Below are 26,376 nucleotides of genomic sequence, written 5' to 3'. Positions count from 1 at the left end.
CTAGACATTTCCACAATAACAGCACTTGCAGTTGATCAGGGCAGCTCTAGCAAGGCAGAAATGTTACTAACTTGTTGGAAAGGTGGCACCCTATGACGTTATAGGATGCCACATTGAATGTCACTGAGCTCTTCAGTAAGGCCATTCTGCCAATGGTTGTCTATGGCGATTGCATGGCTGTGTGCTAGATTGTATACACCTGTCAGCAACAGGTCCATTCATTTGAAGGGGTGTCCACGTGTGTGTGTGTGTGTGTGTGTGTGTGTGTGTGTGTGTGTGTGTGTACAGTGGGGCAAAAAAGTATTTAGTCAGCCACAAATTGTGCAAGTTCTCCCACTTAAAAAGATGAGAGAGGCCTGTAATTTTCATCATAGGTACACTTCAACTATGACAGTCAAAATGAGAAAAGAAATCCAGAAAATCACATTGTAGGATTTTTAATTAATTTAATTGCAAATTATGGTGGAAAATAAGTATTTGGTCACCTACAAACAAGCAAGATTTCTGGCTCTCACTGATCTGTAACTTCTTCTTTAAGAGGCTCCTCTGTCCTCCACTTGTTACCTGTATTAATGGCACCTGTTTGAACTTGTTATCAGTATAAAAGACACCTGTCCACAACCTCAGTCACACTCCAAACCCCACTATGGCCAAGACCAAAGAGCTGTCAAAGGACACCAGAAACAAAATTGTAGACCTGCACCAGGCTGGGAAGACTGAATCTGCAATAGGTAAGCAGCTTGGTTTGAAGAAATCAACTGTGGGAGCAATTATTAGGAAATGGAAGACATACAAGACCACTGATAATCTCCCTCGATCTGGGTCTCCACGCAAGATCTCACCCCGTGGGGTCAAAATGATCACAAGAACGGTGAGCAAAAATACCAGAACCACATGGGGGAACCTAGTGAATGACCTGCAGAGAGCTGGGACCAAAGTAACAAAGCCTACCATCAGTAACACACTACGCCGCCAGGGACTCAAATCCTGCAGTGCCAGACGTGTCCCCCTGCTTAAGCCAGTACATGTCCAGGCCTGTCTGAAGTTTGCTAGAGAGCATTTGGATGATCCAGAAGAAGATTGGGAGAATGTCATATGGTCAGATGAAACCAAAATATAACTTTTTGGTAAAAACTCAACTCGTCGTGTTTGGAGGACAAAGAATGCTGAGATGCATCCAAAGAACACCATACCTACTGTGAAGCATGGGGGTGGAAACATCATGCTTTGGGGCTGTTTTTCTGTAAAGGGACAGGATGACTGATTTGTGTAAAGGAAAGAATGAATGGGGCCATGTATCGTGAGATTTTGAGTGAAAACCTCCTTCCATCAGCAAGGGCATTGAAGATGAAACGTGGCTGGGTCTTTCAGCATGACAATGATCCCAAACACACCTCCCGGGCAACGAAGGAGTGGCTTCGTAAGAAGCATTTCAAGGTCCTGGAGTGGCCTAGCCAGTCTCCAGATCTCAACCCCATAGAAAATCTTTGGAGGGAGTTGAAAGTCCGTGTTGCCCAGCAACAGCCCCAAAACATCACTGCTCTAGAGGAGATCTGCATGGAGGAATGGGCCAAAATACCAGCAACAGTGTGTGAAAACCTTGTGAAGACTTACAGAAAACATTTGACCTCTGTCATCACCTCCAACAAAGGGTAAATAACAAAGTATTGAGATAAACTTTTGTAGGTGACCAAATAGTTATTTTCCACCATAATTTGCAAATAAATTCATAGAAATCCTACAATGTGATTTTCTGGATTTTTTTCCCTCATTTTGTCTGTCATAGTTGAAGTGTACCTATGGTGAAAATGACAGGCCTCTCTCATCTTTTTAAGTGGGAGAAACTTGCACAATTGGTGGCTGACTAAATACTTTTTTGCCCCACTGTATACAGTGCCTTGCGAAAGTATTCGGCCCCCTTGAACTTTGCGACCTTTTGCCACATTTCAGGCTTCAAACATAAAGATATAAAACTGTATTTTTTTTGTGAAGAATCAACAACAAGTGGGACACAATCATGAAGTGGAACGACATTTATTGGATATTTCAAACTATTTTAACAAATCAAAAACTGAAAAGTTGGGCGTGCAAAATTATTCAGCCCCTTTACTTTCAGTGCAGCAAACTCTCTCCAGAGGTTCAGTGAGGATCTCTGAATGATCCAATGTTGACCTAAATGACTAATGATGATAAATACAATCCACCTGTGTGTAATCAAGTCTCCGTATAAATGCACCTGCACTGTGATAGTCTCAGAGGTCCGTTAAAAGCGCAGAGAGCATCATGAAGAACAAGGAACACACCATGCAGGTCCGAGATACTGTTGTGAAGAAGTTTAAAGCCGGATTTGGATACAAAAAGATTTCCCAAGCTTTAAACATCCCAAGGAGCACTGTGCAAGCGATAATATTGAAATGGAAGGAGTATCAGACCACTGCAAATCTACCAAGACCTGGCCGTCCCTCTAAACTTTCAGCTCATACAAGGAGAAGACTGATCAGAGATGCAGCCAAGAGGCCCATGATCACTCTGGATGAACTGCAGAGATCTACAGCTGAGGTGGGAGACTCTGTCCATAGGACAACAATCAGTCGTATATTGCACAAATCTGGCCTTTATGGAAGAATGGCAAGAAGAAAGCCATTTCTTAAAGATATCCATAAAAAGTGTTGTTTAAAGTTTGCCACAAGCCACCTGGGAGACACACCAAACATGTGGAAGAAGGTGCTCTGGTCAGATGAAACCAAAATTGAACTTTTTGGCAACAATGCAAAACGTTATGTTTGGCGTAAAAGCAACACAGCTGAACACACCATCCCCACTGTCAAACATGGTGGTGGCAGCATCATGGTTTGGGCCTGCTTTTCTTCAGCAGGGACAGGGAAGATGGTTCAAATTGATGGGAAGATGGATGGAGCCAAATACAGGACCATTCTGGAAGAAAACCTGATGGAGTCTGCAAAAGACCTGAGACTGGGACGGAGATTTGTCTTCCAACAAGACAATGATCCAAAACATAAAGCAAAATTTACAATGGAATGGTTCAAAAATAAACATATCCAGGTGTTAGAATGGCCAAGTCAAAGTCCAGACCTGAATCCAATCGAGAATCTGTGGAAAGAACTGAAAACTGCTGGTCACAAATGCTCTCCATCCAACCTCACTGAGCTCGAGCTGTTTTGCAAGGAGGAATGGGAAAAAATGTCATAGAGACATACCCCAAGCGACTTACAGCTGTAATCGCAGCAAAAGGTGGCGCTACAAAGTATTAACTTAAGGGGGGGGGGGGCTGAATAATTTTGCACAAAAAATACAGTTTTATATCTTTATGTTTGAAGCCTGAAATGTGGCAAAAGGTCGCAAAGTTCAAGGGGGCCGAATACTTTCGCAAGGCACTGTATATATATATACTAGTGTAAGTATTCAACCCCCTGAGTTATTACATGTTAGATTCACCTTTGGGAGCGATTCCAAGTCTCAAAGTGCTTTCCACACTTGGATTGTGCAACATCTGCCCATTATTTTCTTAAATCCTTCAAGCTCTGTCAAATTGGTTGTGGATCATTGCTAGAAAACCATTTTCAGGTCTTGCCATAGATTTTCAAGCAAATATAAGTCAAAATTGTAACTCGGCCACTCAGGAACATTCACTGGCTTCTTGGTAAGCAACTCTAAGGTAGATTTGGCGTTTATGTTTTAGGTTATTGTCCTGCTGAAAGGTGAATTCATCTTCTAATGTCTGGTGGTAAGCAGACTGAACCAGGTTTTCCTCTAGGATTTTGCCGGTTCCAGTCCTTAACGATTACTAGCATACCCATGACATGATGCAGTCACCACTATGCTTGAAAATATGGAGAGTGGTACTCAGTAATGTGTTATATTGGATTTGCCCCAAACATATCACTTTATATTCAGGGCAAAATGTTAATTTACTTTGCCACATTTTTTGCAGTATTACTCCTACAAACAGGATGCATGTTTTGGAATATTTTTATTCTGTACAGGTTTACTTTTTTTCACTCTGTCAATTAGGTTATTATTGTGGAGTATTTATTAAGGATCCCCATCTTCCTGAGTACCCTGATGAATACAGCTTGGCTGTCAAAACTTTGGTTATAAAATGTTTGCATCTGAGTTCCTAATGTGTGCAGCTCCTTTCTTTTTCTAGTATAGTGGAGTAACTACAATGTTGTTCCATCCTTTTTTCCTATCACAGCCATTAAACTGTTTTAAAGTCACCATATGCCTTATGGTGAAATCCCTGAGCGTTTTTTCCCCTCTCTGGCAACTGAGTTAGGAAGGACGCCTGTATCTTTGTAGTGACTGGGTGTATTGATACATCATCTAAAGTGTAATTAATAACTTTACCATGCTCAAAGGGAATGTAACGCCTGCTTTTTTTTTTTTTTACCGATCTACCAATAGGTGCCCTTCTTTGCAAGGCATTGGAAAAGCTCCCTAGTCTTTGCTGTTGAATCTGTGTTTGAAATTCGATGCTTGACTGAGGGACCATATAGATAATTGTGTGGAGTACAGAGGTGAGGTAGTCATTCAACAATCATGTTAAACACTATTATTGCACATAGTGAGTCCATGTTAACTTATTGTGACTTGTGAAGCAAATGTTTACTTCTGAACTTATTCAAGCTTGTCATAACAAAGGGGTTGAATACTTATTGACTCAAGATATTTCAGTTTTCTATTTTTAATTAATAATAAAATGAGACACAATTCCACTTTGACATTATGGGATATTTAATCCATTTTAAATAACAAACAACGTGTCAAAAAAAGGCAAGGGGTGTGAATACTTTCTGAAGCCACTGTAGAAAGCCAGTTTCCAGACACACTTCACAAGCCAACCGTTGTGCTATTCCCCTCAGGCCTTCTCGGTCTACTGAAACACTGGGCCTCTGTTCCACTCGTTTACTGCTATAGTACCCTCTCCTGTGTCAGCAGACAGAGACTGTTACCACGGCGGAAAGTCTGACCCACATAGTCTTATGCATCGGGTGTCACAGAGCCATCCCATAATGCCTCTCATTTGGAAGAATGCCCCAGGAAGACAGATGTACAGAAACAAGTCTGGCGGACAATTTAGCGTCTGGCACCAGAAAAGACCAAACAAGCATACAGAGAGGATTTTAAGAACAACAAATAGCCTCTATGAACATAACGTACTGTAATGCTAATAAGGTTGAATGCGAGAATTTATTAATGTTTTAATTTAGTCTTATTTCTTTGCAGTATCCCAGATAATATATATATTTTTTGCTAGATTTGGATAACTATCATCTATCAAGAACAGAAAAGGACACATTGGCATTATCTTGCAGTGTTGAATAGCTTCTAGTCAGGATAGAGTTAACAGGAAATGTGACATCAACGTATTTTTCTTTTTTGTCCTCTGGTTTTCTGCAGCTGTTTTTCTCAGGGTGTCAGAGAATGAACAAGATTTTGGACTGCATGAGAACAAAGTCCTCAATAAACAAATACAATTTGAGTTAAACTAGATTTGAAGTAACTAGGTAAACACGCATCGTTCCACAAAATATTATTAGGGGTGTTGCAAAATACGTTTATTTCAAGCAGAACTGTTTGGGTAAGACTGATCAATTGAGTTTCACATACTTTGTGAAATGTCCTAAAAAAGTGAATGTGTGTAATATGCAAACCTCAGATTGTCTCTAAACGTAATAGCAGTACTTAAATCAGTAGTACTTAGTAAACTACAAGTACCCGTGTTGAAATTAGCATTTTGGTTATGCATGTTAGAATCAACTTTGATACCTCATAAAGACATACAAAATCCCTGTCTACTTAGATTCCCATGCTACCTTGAATTTCAGCAGTCTACCATGTCAGCAGTGTTTTGATTGGAAAGCCCATCAGAAGCAGAGAGAAGGACTGGTCTGATATCTCGGGGGGGGGGGGGGGGGGGGGGAGATTACCAGGGCAGAGTAATCTTGGTAACAACTAGAGGGGTTAGGCTAAGGATTTTAAAGTAACTGCCCACTGTTTCCAGATTTCTATGAAATATGACCTAGAATTACTTAAGTTACAGTATGAGTGAAATAGTTTTCCTTCCTAAAAATGGTAATTAAGTTTGTTAAAAGCAGCTTTTCTGTGTTGGAATGGTGTGAGTGTATACTGGTCATAAAAAATATTAATGCAGGTAGACCGCTAATTTGGCAGCATGTCATGTACCTCCAAGTTATGCTTTGGCCACAAACGAGTATAGGACGACTCAACATTTTGGATACGGGTTAACAGAATATGAATTTTTAGGAGTGAGTGTTTCCCAAACTTGGTCCTTGGTACAACCAAGGGGTGCACATTTTGGTTTTTGCCCTAGCACCACAGCTGATTCAAATTGTCAACGCTTGATGATTATTTGAATCCGCTGTGTACAGTCGTGGCCAAAAGTTTTGAGAATGGCACAAATATTAATTTCCACAAAGTTTTCTGCTTCAGTGTCTTTAGATATTTTTGTCATGTGTTACTATGGAATACTGAAGTATAATTACAAGCATTTCATAAGTGTCAAATGCTTTTATTGACAATTACATGAAGTTGATGCAAAGAGTCAATATTTGCAGTGTTGACCCTTCTTTTTCAAGACCTCTGTAATCCACCCTGGCGTGCTGTCAATTAACTTCTGGGCCACATCCTGACTGATGGCAGCCCATTCTTGCATAATCAGTACTTGGAGTTTGTCAGAATTTGTAGGTTTTTGTTTGTCCCCCCACCTCTTGAGGATTGACCACAAGTTTTCAATGGGATTAAGGTCTGGGGAGTTTTCTGGCCATGGACTCAAAATATCGACGTTTTGTTCCCTGAGCCACTTAGTTATCACTTTTGCCTTATGGCAAGGTGCTCCATCATGCTGGAAAAGGCATTGTTTGTCACCAAACTGTTCCTGGATGGTTGGGAGAAGTTGCTCTCGGAGGATGTGTTGGTACCATTCTTTATTCATGGCTGTGTTCTTAGGCAAAATTGTGAGTGAGCCCACTCCCTTGGCTGAGAAGCAATCCCACACATGAATGGTCTCAGGATGCTTTACTGTTGGCATGACTGATGGTAGCGCTCACCTTGTCTTTTCCGGACAAGCTATTTTCCGGATGCCCCAAACAATCGGAAAGGGGATTCATCAGAGAAAATGACTTTACCCCAGTCCTCAGCAGTCCAATCCCTGTACCTTTTGCAGAATATCAGTCTGTCCCTGATGTTTTTCCTGGAGAGAAGTGGCTTCTTTGCTGCCCTTGACACCAGGCCATCCCCCAAAAGTCTTCGCCTCACTGTGCGTGGAGATGCACTCACACCTGCCTGCTGCCATTCCTGAGCAAGCTCTGTACTGGTGGTGCCCCGATCCCACAGCTGAATCAACTTTAGGAGACGGTCCTGGTGCTTGCCGGACTTTCTTGGACGCCCTGAAGCCTTCTTCACAACAATTGAACCGCTCTCCTTGAAGTTCTTGATGATCCGATAAATGGTTGATTTAGGTGCAATCTTACTGGCAGCAATATCCTTGCATGTGAAGCCCTTTTTGTGCAAAGCAATGATGACGGCACGTGTTTCCTTGCAGGTAACCATGGTTGACAGAAGAAGAACAATGATTCCAAGCACCACCCTCCTTTTGAAGGTTCCAGTCTGTTATTTGAACAATCAGCATGACAGAGTGATCTCCAGCATTGTCCTCGTTCACACTAACGAGAGAATCACTGACATGTCAGATGGTTGTTTTGTGGCAGGGCTGAAATGCAGTGGAAATGTTTTTTGGGGATTCAGTTAATTTGCATGGCAAAGAGGGACTTTCATCTGATCACTCTTCAAACATTCTGGAGTATATGTTAATTGCCATCACACAAACTGAGGCAGCAGACTTTGTGTGTCTGCAAATTTATATTTGTGTCATTCTCAACTTTTGGCCACGACTGTAGTGCTAGGGCAAAAACCAAAACGTGCACCCCTTGGGGTCCAGAGGACCGAGTTTGGGATACACTGCCTTAAAGTAACTGCCCAGTGGAAATCTCACTTCTAAAAGTGCTTATTCTGTTAACACCATACTTGGGTAAGCAATGTTTGCTTTGCTCCTTGCTTGAGTGGTATCTGCTGCACAAGACTAGTACAATAATTGGCATCAAGGTGAATGACGTTAATGTCTAAATGGAGTGTATTGGAATGCATTATACTATGTAAAAGTATGTGGACACCCCTTCAAATTAGTGGATTTGGCTATTTCAGCCACAAGTGTATACAATTCAAGCACACATCCATGAAATCTCCATAGACAAACATTGGCAATAGAATGGCCTTACTGAAGAGCTCAGTGACTTTCAACGTGGCACCGTCATAAGATGCCACCTTTCCAACAAGTCAGTTTGTCAAATGTCTGCCCTGCTAGAGCTGCCCCGGTCAACTGTAAGTGCAGTTACTTTGGAAACGTCTAGGAGCAACAACGGCTCAGCCGTGAAGTGGTAGGTCACACAAGCTCAAAGAACAGGACTGCCGAGTGCTGAAGTGCGTCCTTGGTTGCAACACTCACTACTGAGTTCCAAACTACCTCTGGAAGCAACTTAGGCACAAGAACTGCTCGTCGGGAGCTTCTTAAAATGTGTTTCCATGGTCAAGCAGCCGCACACAAGCCTAAGATCGCAATGCCAAGCGTCGGCTAGAGTGGTATAGAGCTCGTCCCCATTGAACTCTGGAGCAGTGGAAATGCGTTCTCTGGAGTGATGAATCACGCTTCACCATCTGGCAGTCCAATGGACAAATGTGTGATTGGAGGATGCCAGGAGAACGCTACCTGCCCCAATGCATAGTGCCAACTATGAAGTTTAGTGGAGGAGGAATAATGGTCTGGGGCTGTTTTTCATGGTTCGGGCTAGTCCCCTTAGTACCAGTGAAGGGAATTATTAACGCTACAGCATACAACGACATTCTAGAAGATTCTGTGCTTCCAACTTTGTGGCAACAGTTTGGGGAAGGCTTTTTCCAGTTTTAGCATGACAATGCCCCTGTGCACAAAGCAAGGTCCATACAGAAATGGTTTGTCGAGGTCAGTGTAGAATAACTGGACTGGCCTGCACAGAGGCCTGATCTCAACCCCATCGAACACCTTTGGGATGAATTGGAGCAACGACTGCGAGCCAAGCCTAATTGCCCAATGTCAGTGCCCGACCTCACTAATGCTCTTGTGGCTGAATGGAAGTAAGTCCCCGCAGCAATGTTCCAAGATCTAGTGGAAAGCCTTCCCAGAAGAGTGGAGGCTGTTATAGCAGCAAAAGGGGGGACCAACTCCATATTAATGCCCATGATTTTGGAATGAGATGTTTGACGAGCAGGTGTCCATATCCTTTTAGTAATATATTGTACTTCTGTGGGAATTCAACAACATGTTCCTATTTTTCCATTTGGTTCGATCGTTCCTTATAATTGTCATTTCAGGCATTTATTTTCTATGCAGTAGTTCTAAGTGTCATTACTGCTTTCTGTCTGGCTTTGTCTTATCAAGACTGTTTTCTTATGTTTTCCAGATTGAGACAACCCAGAACCTTTTGACCGTGAACGCTCCTCCCGAGACACCGCTGTGTGTGTACAGGCAGATATGGCCCTGCCTTACAATGGGGTTGTTACAAGTACGTCAACTCCATTTCTAGATTTTGTATTTTTATTTATTGTGCTTAGAATTTAAAGACAGAAATACCCATCTGAACAAGACGGTTCTATATACGTTATCCTTTTGTCTATAGAGTCAACCATTCTATATGGTTTAACACAACCAACAAATACCTTTTTTTTTTTTAGGTTATTCATCTTGAAGGTTCCAATTCAGCAGTCAGGCAATTATAAACATGCTGAACTGCTTGTGAGTTAGTAGTATGTTAACATGTTGTTATTGTACTCAACTGGCTTCAACACCAAGTACTGGAATGTTGGTCCTGGCTGTGGCTGACCACTTACTTTGTTTACTAGAAGATGATTTATTGACTGTTACCTCACCTGTGGTTTTCAGCTCCTGATCAAGGAAGGGTAAAATAAGGACTGCACTTGGGGTAGAATCCTAACTTGAGATCTGTGCTCTTTACCTCAGACTTTAATGTAAATCATGCAGATCTTCACTAAACTTCCAAGTTACGCACATTGATCTCAAGTAAGGATCCAGCCCCTAAAGGGTGACTGCACTTCCTGACATGGCATCATTTTATATTTGGATCATTAAATGCTAGAGGCTATGACTGAATTCAAACGTAAGTTGGTTTCGAGTGTGGTTTGTTCACAGGTGGGAAGAGTTATACAAATTATTTAGCCGATACGCTTCAGCCGGCTGGTGTGTGACCGTGGCAAAGTTGATTTGAGTATGGATAGCCGGGCCTGGTTAGGGATCTTCAATAAATTACACAATGTAAATGAGACAATATTTTCATGTTTGTATTTATTTAGGATCCCCATTAGCTGCTGTCAAGGCAGATACTCTTCCTGGGGTACATTAAGGCAGTTATATAAAATATTACATTTCATAACACTTTTCACAACACATTGTGTGCCCTCAGGCCACTACTCTACCACCACATATCTACAATACAAAATACATGTGTATGTGTGTTTAGCATGTGTATGCCTGTGTGTCTCTTTACAGTTCCCTCTGTTCCATAAGGTACATTTTTGTCAATTGTTTTAAATCTAATTCTACTGCTTGCATCAGTTCCCTGATGTGGAATAGAGTTCCATATAGCTATGCCTCCATATAGTGCTGTGCGCCTCCCATAGTCTGTTTTGGACTTTGGGGTTGTGAAGAGACCTCTGGTGGCATGTCTTGTGGGGAATGAATGGGTGTCCGAGCTGTGTGCTAGTAGTTTAAACAGACAGCTCGGTGCATTCAGCATCTCAAAGTTTCTTACAAAAACTATTAGTGATGAAGTCAATTTCTCCTCTACTTTGAGCCATGAGAGATTGGCATGCATATTATTGTTAGCTCTCCGTGTACATTTAAGGGCCAGCCATGTTGCCCTGTTCTGAGCCAATTATAATTTTCCTTAGTCCCTCTTTGTGGCACCTGACCACACGACTGGACAGTAGTCCATGTGCGACAAAACTAAAGCCTGTAGGACATGCCTTGTTGATAGTGTTGTTAAGAAGGCAGAGCAGCGCTTTACTATGGACAGACTTTTCCTGCTGCATCAACATTTTTAGTTTACAATCCATGGTTACTCCAAGCAGCTTGGTCACCTCAGCTTGCTCAATTTCCACATTATTCATTACATTATTTAGTTGAGGTTTAGGAATTAGTAAATGATTTGTCCCAAATACAATGCTTTCAGTTTTAGAAATATTTAGGACTAACTTATTTCTTGCCATCAATTCTGAAACTAACAGCAGCTCTTTAAGTATTGCAGTGATTTCAGTCGCTGTAGTAGCTGACATGTACAGTGTTGAGTCATCCGCATACATACACACTGGCTTTACTCAGCCAGTGGCATGTCATTAGTAAAGGGGCCTAGACAGGTGCCCTGGGGAATGCCTCATTCTACCGGAATTATGACTTGCATTAAAAAAAAACATCTGTGTTCTGTAACACAGGTGTAAAGTCATAACACATTTTTCCAGCAGCAGACTATGATCAATAATGTCAAAAGCCATACTGTAGTCTAACAAAACAGCTCCCACAATGTTTTTATCATCAATTTCTTTCAGCAAATCAGTAATTTGTGTAAGTCCCATGTATGTTGAATGCCCTTCCCTAAAAGCATGCTGAAAGTCTGTTGTCAAAAAGTTTACTAAGGGTTGGTAACAGGCTGATTGGTCGGCTATATGAGCCAGTAAAAGTTTTTTTTACTGTTCTTTGGTAGCGGAATGACTTTTGCTTCCCTCCAGGCCTGAGGGTACACACTTTCTTGTAGGCTTAGATTGACAACATAGCAAATAGGAGTGGCAATATCGTCCCCTATTATCCTCAGTAATTTTCTATCCTAGTTGTCAGATCCAGGTGGCTTGTCATTGTTGATAAACAACTTTTTCAACACTTCCATGCTCAATTTACAATGCTTTTCTTCATAATTTGGTCAGTTATACTTGGATGTGTACGGTCACCATTTGTTGCTGGCATGTCATGCCTAAGTTTGCTAATCTTGCCAATATAAAAATCATTAAGGTAGTTGGAAATAGTTGGAAATATCAGTGGGTTTATAATGAATTAGCCATCTGATTCAATGAATGATGGAGCAGAGATTTCCTTTTTGCCCAAAATTTAAGGTGCTCCAAAGCTTTTTATTCTTTGTATAATTTATATTTGTTTCATAGTATCATATTTTTATTCCGTTTAGTCATGATTTCTCAATGTGCGGTTCTTTTGCCAATCGGGTTGTGCGGACAGACTTACACTACATGGCCAGAGGTATGTGGACACCTGCTTGTTGAACGTCTCGTACCAAAATCATGGGCATTAATATGGAGTTGGTCCCATCTTTGCTGCTATAACAGCCTCCACTCTTCTAGGAAGGCTTTCCACTAGATGTTGGAACATTGCTGCGGGGACTAGCTTCCATTCAGCCACACGCATTAGTGAGGCCGGGCACTGATATTGGGCGATTCCAATTCATCCTAAAGCTTTTCGTTGTGGTTGAGGTCAGGGCTCTGTGCAGGCCAGTCAAGTTCTTCCACAATGATCTCGACAAACCATTTCTGTATGGACCTCACTTTATGCATGGGGGCATTGTCAATTCTGAAACAGGAAAGGGCCTTCAACAAATTGTTGCCTCAGTTGAAAACACAGATTCGTCCAGAATGTCATTGTATGCTGTAGCGTTAAGATTAAGGGGCCTAGCCCAAACAATAAAAAACAGCCCCAGACCATTATTCCCCCTCCACCAAACTTTACAGTTGGCACTATGCATTCGGGCAGGTAGCGTTCTCCTGTCATCCACCATACCCAGATTTGTTTGGGTTCTCAGTCCAGAAAACACATTTCCACTGCTCCAGAGTCCAATGGCCTCGAGTTTTAATACCACTCCAGCCGACTCTTATAGATATTGCGCATGGTGATCTTAGGCTTGTGTGCAGCTGCTCGACCATGGGAACCTATTTCATGGAACTCTCAACGAACAATTATTGTGCTGACGTTGCTTCCAGAGGCAGTTTGGAACTCGGTAATGAGTGTTGCAACAGAGGACAAACAATTTTATATGCGCTACTTGTTCAGCACACTGCGGCCCCGTTCTGAGTTTTTGTGGCCTACCACTTAGTGTATGAGCCGTTTTTGCGCCTAGACATTTCCACTTCACAATAACCACACTTACCGGGGCAGCTCTAGCAGTGCCCCGTCGCCATGTTGAAAGTCACAGAGCTCTTCAGTATGTGCCATTTTACTGCTAGTCTATTTTACTGCTAGTCTATGTTTGTCTATGGAGATTGCATGACTAATCCTCGATTTTGTAAACCTGTCAGGAACGGGTGTGGTTGAAGTATCAAACTCCACTCATTTGAAGGGGTGTCCACAACACGTTTGGTCACTACATGATGCCATATGTGTTATTCCATAGTTTTGATGTCTTCACTATTATTTTACAATGTAGAAAATAGTAAAAATAATCCCTTGAATGAGTAGGTGTGTCCAAACTTTTGACTGGTACTGTACATTATGAAACATTTCACACATGTTCTCCAGATACTGACTGGTAGCACTTGGTGGTCTATAGCAGCTTCCCACCAGAATGGGCTAGAGGTGAGACTGGTGAACCTGTAGCCATATTTCTTCAACAGTATTTAACCTGAGATCCTCTCTCACCTTTACAGAAATGTGGTTATGAATTGGACTGCACCACCATTGGCATTTGTCTTTTCTGTAGATGTTATAACCATGTATTGCTACCACTGTATCATGTTGTACACATTTTTAGTTCTCATTAAATTATTTAAATATTTGTACGTGAATTCCTACAATTTATAGTTGGTTTGAGCTTTTATGTCTTGGAAATTTGGATCTATTGGAATTAACATTTCCCCATGTACATTGTGTAATTTACTGATGGTCCCTGACTATCCCATAGTGATGTCCAAAGTCAACCCAAATTTTCCGCATGCATTACGATTGGGTCGCATGCATCTGCACTCCGAATTGATGATGGCTTTTCAGCTGCCAGCTGTGGGCAGGTTTGAAACAAACCCAACCTGAATTTATATTGTGATGCAGTCACAACCTTAAGTCTCACAGAACTCCAAAATTATCGTATTTACACAGTACATTTTTACAGTAGAATAAATGTTTGGCTCATATCGATGTCACACAGTTTTTTTTTAAGTCTTAAGCCATTGGCGGGGATACTAAGTTAACATATGGAATTGTTTTAAGATGTTTTCTTTGTTTCTTTAACCCCTATTTTACCAGGTAAGTTGACTGAGAACATGTTCTCATTTACAGCAACAGCCTGGGGAATAGTTACAGGGGAGATGAATGAGCCAATTGTAAGCTGGGGATGATTAGGTGACTGATGGTCAGATTGGGAATTTAGCCAGGACACCGGGGTTAACACCCCTACTCTTACAACAAGTGCCATGGGATCTTTAGTGACCACAGAGAGTCAAGACACCCGTTTAACGTCCCATCTAAAATACAGCACCCTACACAGTGCAATATCCCCAATCACTGCCCTGGGGCATTGGGATATTTTTTTTTTCAACCAGAGGAAAGGGTGCCTACTGGAGTCCCTTCAGCACCTCTTCCAGCAGCATCTGGTCTTCCATCCAGGGACCGACCAGGACCAACCCTGCTTAGCTTCAGAAGCAAGCCAGCAGTGGGATGCAGGGTGGTATGCTGCTGGCTATACCATGGTCATTCCATGGAGCATTTATCTATTTGATTTGGAATTTTACGACCTCTTTAAGGTATGCCCCCAAAATATTTACTACTATAGCCAATAGAAATGCACTGAATAACACATGCATAAATAGGGAAAAAAGAATAAGGGTTGAAAGGTCCGTCCTATATCTAGGAGATATTTAAAAAAGCTTAGGAAATATACAGTGCATTTGGAAAGTATTCAGACCCCTTCCCTTTTTCCACGTTTCATTACGTTACAGCTTTGTTCTAAAATGGATTAAATAAAAAATTCTCAATCTACACACAATACCCCATAATGACAAGGTGAAAACAGGTTAACATATTTTTTGCATATTTAAAAAAATAATAATAACATACCTTATTTACATAAGTGTTTATACCCTTTGCTATGAGACTCGAAATTTAACTCCGGTGCATCCTCCATTGATCATCCTTGAGATGTTTCTCCAACTTGATTGGGGTCCACCTGTGGTAAATTCAATTGACTGGACATGATTTGGAGAGGCGCACAGCTGTCTATATAAGGTCCCACAGTTGACAGTGCATGTCAGAATAAAAACCAAGCCATGAGGTCGAAGGAATTGTCTGTAGAGCTCCGAGACAGGATTGTGTCAAGGCATAAATCTGGATAGGGTACCAAAAAATGTCTACAGCAGCTGGCCGCCCGGGCAAACTGAGCTATCGGGGGAGAAGGAAGGGCCTTGGTCAGGGAGGTGACCAAGAACCCAATGGTCACCCTGACAGAGATCCAGAGTTCCTCTGTGGAGATGGGAGAACCTTCCAGAAGGACAACCATCTCTGCAGCACTCCACCTATTAGGCCTTTTGGTAGAGTGGCCAGACGGAAGCCACTCCTCAGTAAAAGGCGCATGACATCCCGCTTTGAGTTTGCCAAAAGGAACCTAAAGTCTCTTAGACCATGAGAAACAAGATTCTCTTGATTCATGAAACCAAGATTGAACTCTTTGGCCTGAATGCCAAGCGTCACAGATTTTTTAAATGTATTATGTTAGATTGACGCACGGGTACATCTAGACTCTTATGGATTTTAATGAATTAGGCTAGCCAACAAACTTGTGAAGTCTTGGAAGTCATAATCTGTCAATATTTTTGTATATCAACAGGTTCACCTATAAAGAGAAAGAGAGAAAAAACATTGGCTAACGAGTCATGTCAAAGGTAAAACTGGTCAAAATGTAGGCTTTGAGGTGCATGGATGCAATGTAGCGTTGCTTCGAGTAGAATTACATTTACCAAAATAAATTTGGAACTATGTATGCAATGGGTGACCAGCCCTCCTGGAGAGCTATTGAGTATGCAGGCTTATGCTCCAACCCCATTGTTACACACCTGTTTCAACTAATCAAGGTCTTGGGGAACATCTAACTAGTCAAATCAGGTGTGCTAAGTTGGAGCGGAAGCCTGCTGAACGGTACCCGTCCAGAAGGAAAGTTGGACAACGCTGTTGTAATCTTTGAAACACATATTTAAAGTGATGTTGAAGTGTTGAATAACTCTGACATCTATAATTCTGTCTTGGTTCTCTTTGTGTACTCTGTAGCCTGGGCCTGTCCCTCCTGTCATCTCCAGATTCATCATATGAGTGTTACTCTGTGAACCCCGTGACGGGCTCCCCCAGCTCCTGCCGCCGGAGCCCCCGCCTCCTCAACAACGGCTACTACGTTCTGACTGAGGACAGCTACACCTGGGATGACGAGGGCAATGTCTCTCTCACCCCCTCCAAAATCAAACTGTCCTACAAAGAGAATCTAGTCAGGTCAGTTGTTCCAAAGAGACATGCCACGTTGAATCCAGAACTGAGAAAACTATTATGTCAAATATTTTTTCTGTGCAAATACTTGGTTTGCCCGATGCAATGGAACCAATAGACTAGTCCCAGAAGTGCAAACGTTGAGCTAAATCAAGTATACCTCAGTATTTGACCTAGGTCTGGTTGAATGTCAGTCACTAATAGACACCGTTTAGCTAGCATTCATGAATAACTATGAAAGCTAAACTCTGAGGTGTATATAGTTTAAAATGTAGAACGACTATGGGTATTAAATAATAGTGAATTACAATTGAAAATGACTGTAGCAAACTACTTTGGTGAACTGTAGCAAACCACTTTGGTATCATGGTCGGAAATGTTCTCCCCGTCGTTATGCAGCTCTTGACAGTGGGTTCAGATTTCTATTTGGGGGTGGATAACCATGCCGGTCTGTGTTCAAACACAAGCCCTGTTTATAGGGATGAGGGAATGGATTAGCCTATTTGAGAGAGCTGCACGGAAAATGTGAGGCTGGTTAGTCCTGTAAATTGGAGCTCGTAAGTCAAGTCAACCGTTTGCATTGCTAAGAGATTCTAGTCAGTGCCATTTTGCTCTTAAAATGAAAAACATCAATGCCTTGCAGGCATTTGGTTAAAATACATTTGATTGCATAATCATGCTGTCATTTTATTTGAAAGCCTATGATACACAAAATAATTTATTGGCGGAATTATGTAATAGAGATTTGTTCAGAGATGAATTTTCACATGGCATGGTTAAGCCACTGGTTTTGTGGGCTTTCGAACTTACCCCACTGTCTAATTATTACTACTTTGACAATACAGTATCACAATACCCAATGGTCCTTTTAGAACCTGCTTTTGGTCAAATATTGTAATATATGCCATTTAGCAGAAAATATCATCCAAACCAACATTGTGTGCTCTATAACTTCAAAAACAAACCACTTTGGTGTCATGGTCGTAAGGCTAGGGATAATATGAGATACCACGGGAGCTTTGGTGTCATGGTCGGAAGGCGAGGGATAATATGAGATACCCCGGGAGCTTTGGTGTCATGGTCAGAAGGAGAGGGATAATATGAGATACCACGTGAGCTTTGGTGTCATGGTCAGAAGGAGAGGGATAATATGAGATACCCCGGGAGCTTTGGTGTCATGGTCGGAAGGAGAGGGATAATATGAGATACCACGGGAGCTTTGGTGTCATGGTCGGAAGGCGAGGGATAATATGAGATACCACAGGAGCTTTGGCAGCTCTCATATTCAATACATATAGGACAGCAGCCAATTGATAAGAACCTTGCTCAAAGGGACAATAACGATACCCTTTACAAGTCACTACGCTAACATGACAAATGACATGAAATAAGTACATGAAACACAAGGTAGATTTAGTTAGGACTTGTTTTTTGAGCCTGTCATACTAAGTATCGTGACAACATTATTGATTATTACTGTGATCACAGATGCAGTACAAAGAAACACATTAGGAATACTATTAAGAACATTAGTCTTTTACACATTTGTTGACATTGTCCTGATAAAAAGTATGACTTGTGTTTCCCTCCCCTTAGAATCTTCAGACGCAGGCGGAAGGCCCGCCGGTCTCTAGCTAGTCTGTTTAGTGACATGACTGAGACGTGTCAGTCATGGCTGGATGAGAAAGTGTTCGGAGGGGTGCGTCACCCACCTCTTGCAGAGTCCTCCTGGATGGAGCATAGCACCACCGATTTGGACACCAGCTGCAGCTTCACTTATGGTAAGGCTATGTCTGAGTGGGAGGCACTTGGGATGGCCAACTGTTGTGACACTTAAGCAATGTTGCACTTATTTCATGTAATTTTGGCCATGTTTATGTATGGACTTGTAAAGGGTAATGTTGTTGTCCCATTAAGCAAGGCTCTTATCAAGTGGCTGCTGTCTTATACAGTGCCTTCGGAAAGTATTCAGTCCCCTTTTTCCACATTTTGTTACGTTACAACCTTATTCTAAAATTGATTTTAATTTTTTTTTTTTTATCCAATCTACATACAATAACCCATAATGACAAAGCGAACAGTTTTTTTGCAAATGTATTAAACATATAACATATATCTTATTGAGAAACAAGATTCTCTGGTCTGATGAAACCAAGATTGAATTCTTTGCCTTGAATGCCAAGCGTCACATCTGGAGGAAACTTGGCACTATCCCTACGGTGAAGAGTGGTAGAAGAATCATGAAGTGTGGGGATGTTTTTCAGCGGCAGGGACTGGAAGAATAGTCAGGATCGAGGGAAAGATGAATGGAGCAAAGTACAGAGAGATCCTTGATGAAAACCTGCTCCAGAGAGCTCTGGGCCAAAGGTTCAACTTCCAACAGGACAATGACCCTAAACACACAGCCAGACAACGCAGGAGTGGCTTCGGGACAAGTCTCTGAAGGTCCTTAAGTGTCCCAGCCAGAGGACTTGAACCCGATCAAACATGTCTGGAGAGACCTGAAAATAGCTGTGCAGCAAGCTGACAGAGCTTGAGAGGATCTGCATAGAAGAATGGGAGAAACTCCCCAAATACAGTTGTGCCAAGCTTGTAGCGTCATACCTAAGACTTAATGCTGTAAACGCTGCCGAAGGTGCTTCAACAAAGTACTGAGTAAAGGGTCTGAATAATTTGTAAATGTGTTTTTATTTTTCATAATTTAGTAACAATTTATAAACCTGTTTTTGCTTTGTCATTACAGGGTAGTGTGTAGATTGATGAGGACAACACAATTTTATCAATTTTAGAATAAGGCTAATGTAACAAAATGTGGATAAAGTGAAGTGGTCTGAATACTTTCGAAGGCACTGTATGTATAAAATATGAGCGCTGTCAAAGCTCACATGGTATCTCATATTATCATCCCTAGACTGCTTCGAGGGTAAACCACACCAACCTTGAATAGATGCGTGAAACTAACAACCTTCCTCAGCTGTAGTCGTGTCTCCTTTGCCATTCCAGATGACAGTGAGATCATTTCCATGCCCACGAAGTTGGCTCACGAGCCCATGGTGCAGGAGGAGATCATCACGGAGACCTGCGTCCACCAGGAGCATTTCGGCCAACCCCTGGGTGGCCTTCTGGATGTCCCGCCCCCCTCAGCCTTCCTCTCCAATAGCTGCTGTCCCCCTAAACCCCAGCCAGCAGGTGAGCTGCAGTCCATTGTTATCTCATTATCTACACTCTCTTCTGTGTATTCTCAAATGTTAACTGTTTGTGTATATCATTATAGATCAAGCTCCCCCTCTCGTCTCAACAGTACTAGATGAAGACAGGAGAGGAGGTTCCATTGGGTTTTTGTCAGTTTTGTTAAAATATTTATGCATTTCAGATTTTTCCATGACGAAAGCTCTCTTCATCATTCTCATGGTCTTTATCTTCTCTGCCGTATTTTCAAGGTAAGCCATCAGTATAAAGGTGTATGGGGTGGCATTTACTTTTTAACCGAATATTGAAATAACCAGCATAAAATATTTGGACATTTTAGGAAAGTAAACAGTATATATCTCATTCAGTATGAAATTATTTGATAAAAGCACTCTTAATGATGCTCTCTTGTATAGAATACCTGCTAACGTAAACTATTTCATTCTTTTTCAGGTGTCTGTTGTGGGGACTGACAATGGCATTCACCACATTTATATTAATAATGATATATCTATGTAAGTATACCTCTAGTGTATTCAGTGTAGCGTTTGAAGCCAATTTCAATGGTGTTTCAAAAATTGACCATTCATTTAATACATTGCCTTTTCTCCAGTCGTCTCACAATCTGGGCCCATGGGCAAGTGGAGAAAAGCGAAGACCGAGGTGAGTCATATTCTCAAATATTAAATTACATTTATTTTGACCTCAGGCAACCACATGTTTTACATTAACGTGGTCAATAACTTTGTTCTTAATTTTTGTTCCAGGATATTACATCAAAGAATGAGTAGATGAAAGCTGTGCGTACACACACACACACAATATCTGTTTACTCATGAAATGAATCTATGATAATGAAAAGGGTGGATGTGGACCACAAGAAAAAGAGTAATATAGATTCTTACATTTCATTAGATAAATGCGTGTAGATTGCACTTTCACATAATGTAACACGAGTTCCATTAATCTGGTCATAAAAGCAGGTTATTGGGCTCAATTGAGCGGGTATAGGGTGACACTGGTCATGCAAAAATGAGCACAGATCAGTGGAATAAATACAATAAAACGCATAATCAAAAGCAATTTCATTTGAAATTCCACGTTAGAAGAAGATAATTTTAACTGTATTTTTGTAAACTACGATGCACGTGACGATGCATTGCGTATTTGGAACTTGTATTGGGATAATATGCCTTCCGGACTATGCTAGTTATTTTGCTCACTGATCACTGCCATTTGATTGTCCAAGATGTTTCCCATAATCCTGAATATAAAAATAAGTCGGTAATATTCATATCATATATTATGCACACGTTTTTAATATATTCTGAATACCTGAATTGATATTGTTGTTGATTGTTGATAGTTGATCTTGGGTTTTTTAGGGCTGTCCAGTGTTACTTATTTTCTAGCTTCCAGTATTTTGAATACAATTGCAGGGCCATTAAAGTAGCAGTGGCTTGCAGTCTGAGACCTGTTTTTTCCTCACAAAAATGACAGCTGCAACTTTTAATCTGAATAGAAGCAAATGGAAATACAACATGCTAAGTGCCTTCTTTAGCCTGGCTTAGCTAATAGCATGCTGTGCCTGCTAAACTAAACAGGGCTACATGTCAGTAGGCAGTAGACTGCGGAATCAGATAACAGTTCAAATACAGGGAAGTGACAGAAAATGCTGCCGGAAAAGAAAAGTCAGCCCTGTGTGAGGATGCCTATCTGCTCATGGTAGTGCTGAAACGTGTATAGAAATGTTTGTATTCAAGGGATATGGGGAAGAGGTGGTCATTTTCATAATACTCATACCACTAGCTGTCTCTTGTGGTTAACCACAACCACTTATCAGTGGATCACAATAATGGAATGTGAATGTTGAGATTGAGCATAATGACGGCGGCAAAGAATAACACAATCGCCCCCCCCTTTATTTGACTCATTAAATGGTACAATGTTGAGTATGTAATGGCATTGAAAGCTGAGTAATTATGGTTGTTTATCAACCCAGAGGGAAAGTGTGTTTTCTGTCAGGAAAAGGAACAGGGCACAGCAAGTAGCTGAATAAAGTTCATATTGTATAGCTTTATAAAGTTGAAATATGAGTCATGTTTGGACCTCAAACTACAGCAGGATTTTTTGAGAATCTAAAAATAGGTGATTTGTACTTTAATAATGAGTTCATTTTGTACTGTACATCTCAACTGGCCATTCTTTGTAATACATTGGATGTTGTTGGTCCTTTAGAAAAGTTGTATTTAATTGTCTCCATATATGTACTGTTTGTCCAGACGAAAGTGACTTGAGAAGTATTGCTGTATGTATTCACTCCAAGTGCCAAATCTGAATGATTACTCCAAATGAGACAATTCTCTGACCAGAAAGTGTTAAATCACCAATACTTCATCAATAAGCCAAAATTAATATATAAAAAAAAGTTGCCGGTAGACACCATTTTATTGCTAGTTTATTGTAAACAAAGGCTAATGTACATACTACAGTATATGAAGACAACATGGCTGTTATTTCTTTGTAATATTCATGATTTATTGGCATATACTGAATGTACTTTACAAGACCTTGAGATTTAAGTAATTTCCTATTGTGTACCTTTACATAAACCAGTTTGAAATGTTACTTTTTTTATATAATCATAATTTGTATTGCTTTGATACTCAACTAGTTTCCACATTTGCAAAATGTGTGGTTCTTGTATGCATGTTTATCTTTTGCACTCACATTGGATGTATCTGAAAATGTAATCATTGTCTGTCTGTACTGTTTTTATATTCTTTAATAGTTAATGAGCTATATTGCACTGAAATGTTAATCTTTTCTAACAGATTTGTAAAATAGTTCAACTCAATTGGCTTATACAACTTTTATTAAATGTCATTTTTTATAGTTGTCCAAGTATGTGACCTTATTTTTAAGATTCAATATTTTCAGTGCATTTTCAGGATCTCTGGAAATATTCTGTTTCTAATGCGAGTCTATAACGTGACCGTGAAATGTATCATGAATGACTCGTCAGTGTTCAAACCACTGAACACTTTCTGCACCAGCTGAGGAGTAGAGACTTAGATTGATAGGGCAGTAAATATTTCATTGACTGTAAGAGGCCTTCATGTAGCAGTGAGCCTGTGCAACATCCATCCATTCAATTTGACTGGCTCTTTTAGGAACCCTATTAAATCATGACTACACCATGCTCGTATTATTGTAAAAAAATAAATAAAAACTGTCTGGTTAATACACTATTACAAAATTTGCACCATGAAAGTTATTTGTTTGACAATACCACTTACACGTCTACATACTATCACTATTTTCCTCAAATGAGGCACTGTCATGTCAGATGATGAGTGACTAACAACAACGATAGTTACAAAAACACATTGAAAAGTGTACGGAATCATTTTTGGACTATAAAGTCCGTCAGTCAAGCACCCGATTCCTTTGCAGGTTGACATTTATTGGGATGACTGTTGTCCTGGAGGCACAGTTGAGCGATTTCCACTAGACGGGCCAGCTGCAAAATCATAATTGGCTATACACAGTGCATTCGGAAAGTATTCAGACCCCTTCCTTTTTTCACATTTTGTTAAGTCACAGCCTTATTCTAAAATGGATTAAATTAAAATTGTCCCTCAATCTATACACAATACCCCATAATGACAAAGGTGAACAGGTTTTTAGAAATTTTAGCAAATAAGAATTAGCTTATTTACATAATTATTCAGACCCTTTGCTATGAGATTCAAAATTGAGCTCAGGTGCACCATGTCTCCACTGATCACCCTTGATGTTTCTACATCTTGCAAAAATGTCTAAACCTGTTTATGCTTTGTCATTATTGGGTAGTGTGTGTAGATTGAGGGAGTGGGGGCAATTTAATTGAATTTAGAATAAGGCTAATGTAACAATGTGGAAAAAGTCCAGGGGTCTGAAGACTTTCCAAAAGCACCGTATATTGTACAATTTTTTTTGTTTTAGCTTTTTGGTCTTAATTTAAGTTTAGTGTTTGGTTTAAAAAGCTGATTTTATGACTGTGGCTGACTACCCTGCAGAGCTGTACATGAGTCATCCCAATAAATGCCAACCTCCGAGTCCCTTTTCTGTTCAAGCTTGGCTGAAGCACGTTTAGGTATGCTTTCACCCATTGAAAAGTTGTTGGTAAAAGTATTTATCCATCATGAACACTGATGTGTCTATTGAGGTGATTGGCCGATATGAAAGTCTTCCCACAGTGCATACATCTGAACTGCTTACATCCCGTGTGTACGCTCATGTGCACTTTGAGTGAGCCCGACTGTGCGAAGCGCTTGCCGCAGTGGCTGCAGCCGTAGCGTCTCTCCCCCGTGTGAACGCTCTGGTGTCGCTTGAGGTTGCTGGAGTCAGAGAAGCGCTTCCCGCACTGCGCGCAGCTGAACGGCTTCTCACCAGTATGAACCCTCAGGTGTGTCTTGAGATTCTTCAGACAAGCCAAAGTCTTACCGCAGAAACTACAAATTAACAGCTTACCTGCTGAGACGTCACCATTGTTACTCCCATCATTGTTATGACTGTCATGGGAGACCAAACCATTGGATCCTGTTTCCATGCCTTTTCCTACAGTCCTGTGAGGCTCTGAGGGCAACGGCGCCCTCTGTCTCCCGTCCTGGTAAGCGACATGTTTTTTGTGCTCAGTTATGGAGGGAATCACTTTGCTCATTTCATAGGGGAATCCATTCTCTGACTCCGATTGAGTAGGTACAACATCCACATGAGAGTAAGAGCACTCGGGAAGATCAGCCCCAGAACCCTGTGTGCGAAGGGTCCCAAGTTGTCTGTGGGGCTCAAACATCATACAATCAAAGCCCACACTTTTAAGTATTCCATCACCATTTTCCAGTCCTGGGTTTAGAGATCTTTTGTTCACACTCAGGTTATTTGATCCTGGCAGGAGGTTGTTGTCCGTTTCACCACTCACCCATAAACAAGAGCTGGCATTCTCCTGTTTGCTGATTGGTTGAGCAGCCTCTGTGTCGACGTTGGATTGCCTTTCTCCTCCATCAGCACTGTGATTTAAAGCTCCTATAAAATCAACAAGGCCGTGTGTGAATCGCTATAAACTGGATGCTCATCGTGAAGGTAATCATCAAAAATCACATCAGTTGAAGGATATGAGCAATTTCAGAGAGTTATTGGTATACATCTATACAGTATAGTCTATATGAAAGCCCAAACTGACATAAATTCAGTTATACTTAAATAAATGTATTCCGTATGTAGTTTGACATTGTTGCAATCACTTTACATGACAGTATTCATTTGGCAAGTTATTGGGTCAATAGAAAGGTTGATTCATTCATATTTATGGGAAAGGCATAACTGAAAGCATCAAAGTGTAATGAGGTGTGTATGAAAACACTTTTCCAAAAGGTATAATGAAAACACATAAGCTTGTCTACCATTTTACTTACCACTACTCAGTCTCCCCCATTGGTCATGATTCTCCCAGGATTCTTCCCACATCTCCTCTTTGATGGTAGGTGATTTGGGGTTTATCTCTTCCAACCCTGCAGTCTGTGTAAAATCAGTTGGGATGCCAGATATAACTGGGAATAATCCACTTACTGTGCACAAACTGTGAGAAAATGGTACACCTTACACAGTCAAAGAAAACTGAAAAGATACAACAAGAACACTAACAGCACAGTAAACAGGTAAAACAACATAGCTTTACTGCAAGATGACCACTAAGACTAGGTAGGCTAGGTCATTTTTGCTTTCAGACCTAGGTGGTGTTGATAACCATTGTGAAATATTAGGCTGCCTTTTTTAAATATTGTGGGAAAATGAGGCACACCGAGGCAAACGTAAAGCTTACCTTTCTCGGTGTTGTCGTTTGTCCAGTGTCACCTGAGGACTCTCTGTGCCTAAACATGCTGGTTACCAACTTGGAATCAATTGCTCCCCGACATCGTACCTCGCCTAAAATGAGTAGAGGGGAATAGCATGCATACAGACACAATATACGTTATTAATGCCGTCTTAAAACAATTCGTTCTATAAATGATGTAACCAATTAATGTAAATGAATTGTTATAACCAGTAAATGTAACGTACTGTTTGATGTCCTTTTCGATTCCATGCCAAGGTGAGCTCGAGAGCGACTGTGCGGAAGGATGGAGCTTCCCATTCCCTCTCTCGGAGTACTCGCACTAGACACTTTCATCTCCATCAGCCGTAGTTTTCTCCTCAATGTTTCATTCTCCTTCTGGCCTCGAGATATCTCCACATGCAGGACGGCATAGCCATTGTCAACAAGCTCGCAGATTTCAGCCACGGCCGCATTAGCCAAAACCTCCATGATGGAGGCTAGCTGAGTGTGAAAAGCAAATGAATTTGCCATTACTAGAGAAAATGCTTTCAGGATTGTTAATAGGAAGTGTAGAAGAAATAGGCTGTAGAAAAGCATAGATGCCGACGCCTCGAAATCAAATGTAGTTTAGCATCAATAAAATGTCAACAGAGTGCCTTTGTTGACCAGGAAGTATTTTTGAATACCTCTCACACTGCGCCTGCGTGGTAATTTCACCCAGTCC

General features: G+C 41.0%; 2 protein-coding genes across 2 annotated transcripts in view; one reads left to right on the top strand and one right to left on the bottom strand.

Moving 5' to 3' along the window:
* Positions 1-23,046, top strand: part of tmem71 (transmembrane protein 71) — a 26,590-nt gene extending 3,544 nt beyond the window's left edge. Inside the window, exons 2-10 of the mRNA XM_021612631.2 lie at positions 9,537-9,638; positions 15,960-16,014; positions 16,397-16,612; positions 18,203-18,387; positions 19,610-19,795; positions 19,980-20,046; positions 20,249-20,310; positions 20,409-20,458; positions 20,563-23,046. Coding sequence (XP_021468306.1) covers positions 9,608-9,638; positions 15,960-16,014; positions 16,397-16,612; positions 18,203-18,387; positions 19,610-19,795; positions 19,980-20,046; positions 20,249-20,310; positions 20,409-20,458; positions 20,563-20,586 — 876 coding nt within the window. The 5' untranslated portion in view covers positions 9,537-9,607 and the 3' untranslated portion in view covers positions 20,587-23,046. The remainder of the gene's footprint in view (positions 1-9,536; positions 9,639-15,959; positions 16,015-16,396; positions 16,613-18,202; positions 18,388-19,609; positions 19,796-19,979; positions 20,047-20,248; positions 20,311-20,408; positions 20,459-20,562) is intronic.
* On the bottom strand, positions 20,469-26,376 carry LOC110529944 (zinc finger protein 616-like). The gene is made up of 4 exons (XM_021612628.2): positions 25,898-26,376; positions 25,659-25,762; positions 25,252-25,354; positions 20,469-24,862 (listed from the first exon to the last, which is right to left on the bottom strand). The coding sequence occupies exons 1-4, from the start codon at positions 26,247-26,249 to the stop codon at positions 23,973-23,975; spliced, it is 1,449 nt and encodes a 482-aa protein (XP_021468303.2). The 5' UTR covers positions 26,250-26,376; the 3' UTR covers positions 20,469-23,972.

Source organism: Oncorhynchus mykiss, chromosome 8 (assembly GCF_013265735.2).
Source record: "Oncorhynchus mykiss isolate Arlee chromosome 8, USDA_OmykA_1.1, whole genome shotgun sequence".
In the NCBI taxonomy this organism is placed as follows: Eukaryota; Metazoa; Chordata; class Actinopteri; order Salmoniformes; family Salmonidae; genus Oncorhynchus; species Oncorhynchus mykiss.
Note: the sequence above shows the minus strand (reverse complement) of the source record. Positions and strands in the feature narration are given on the sequence as shown.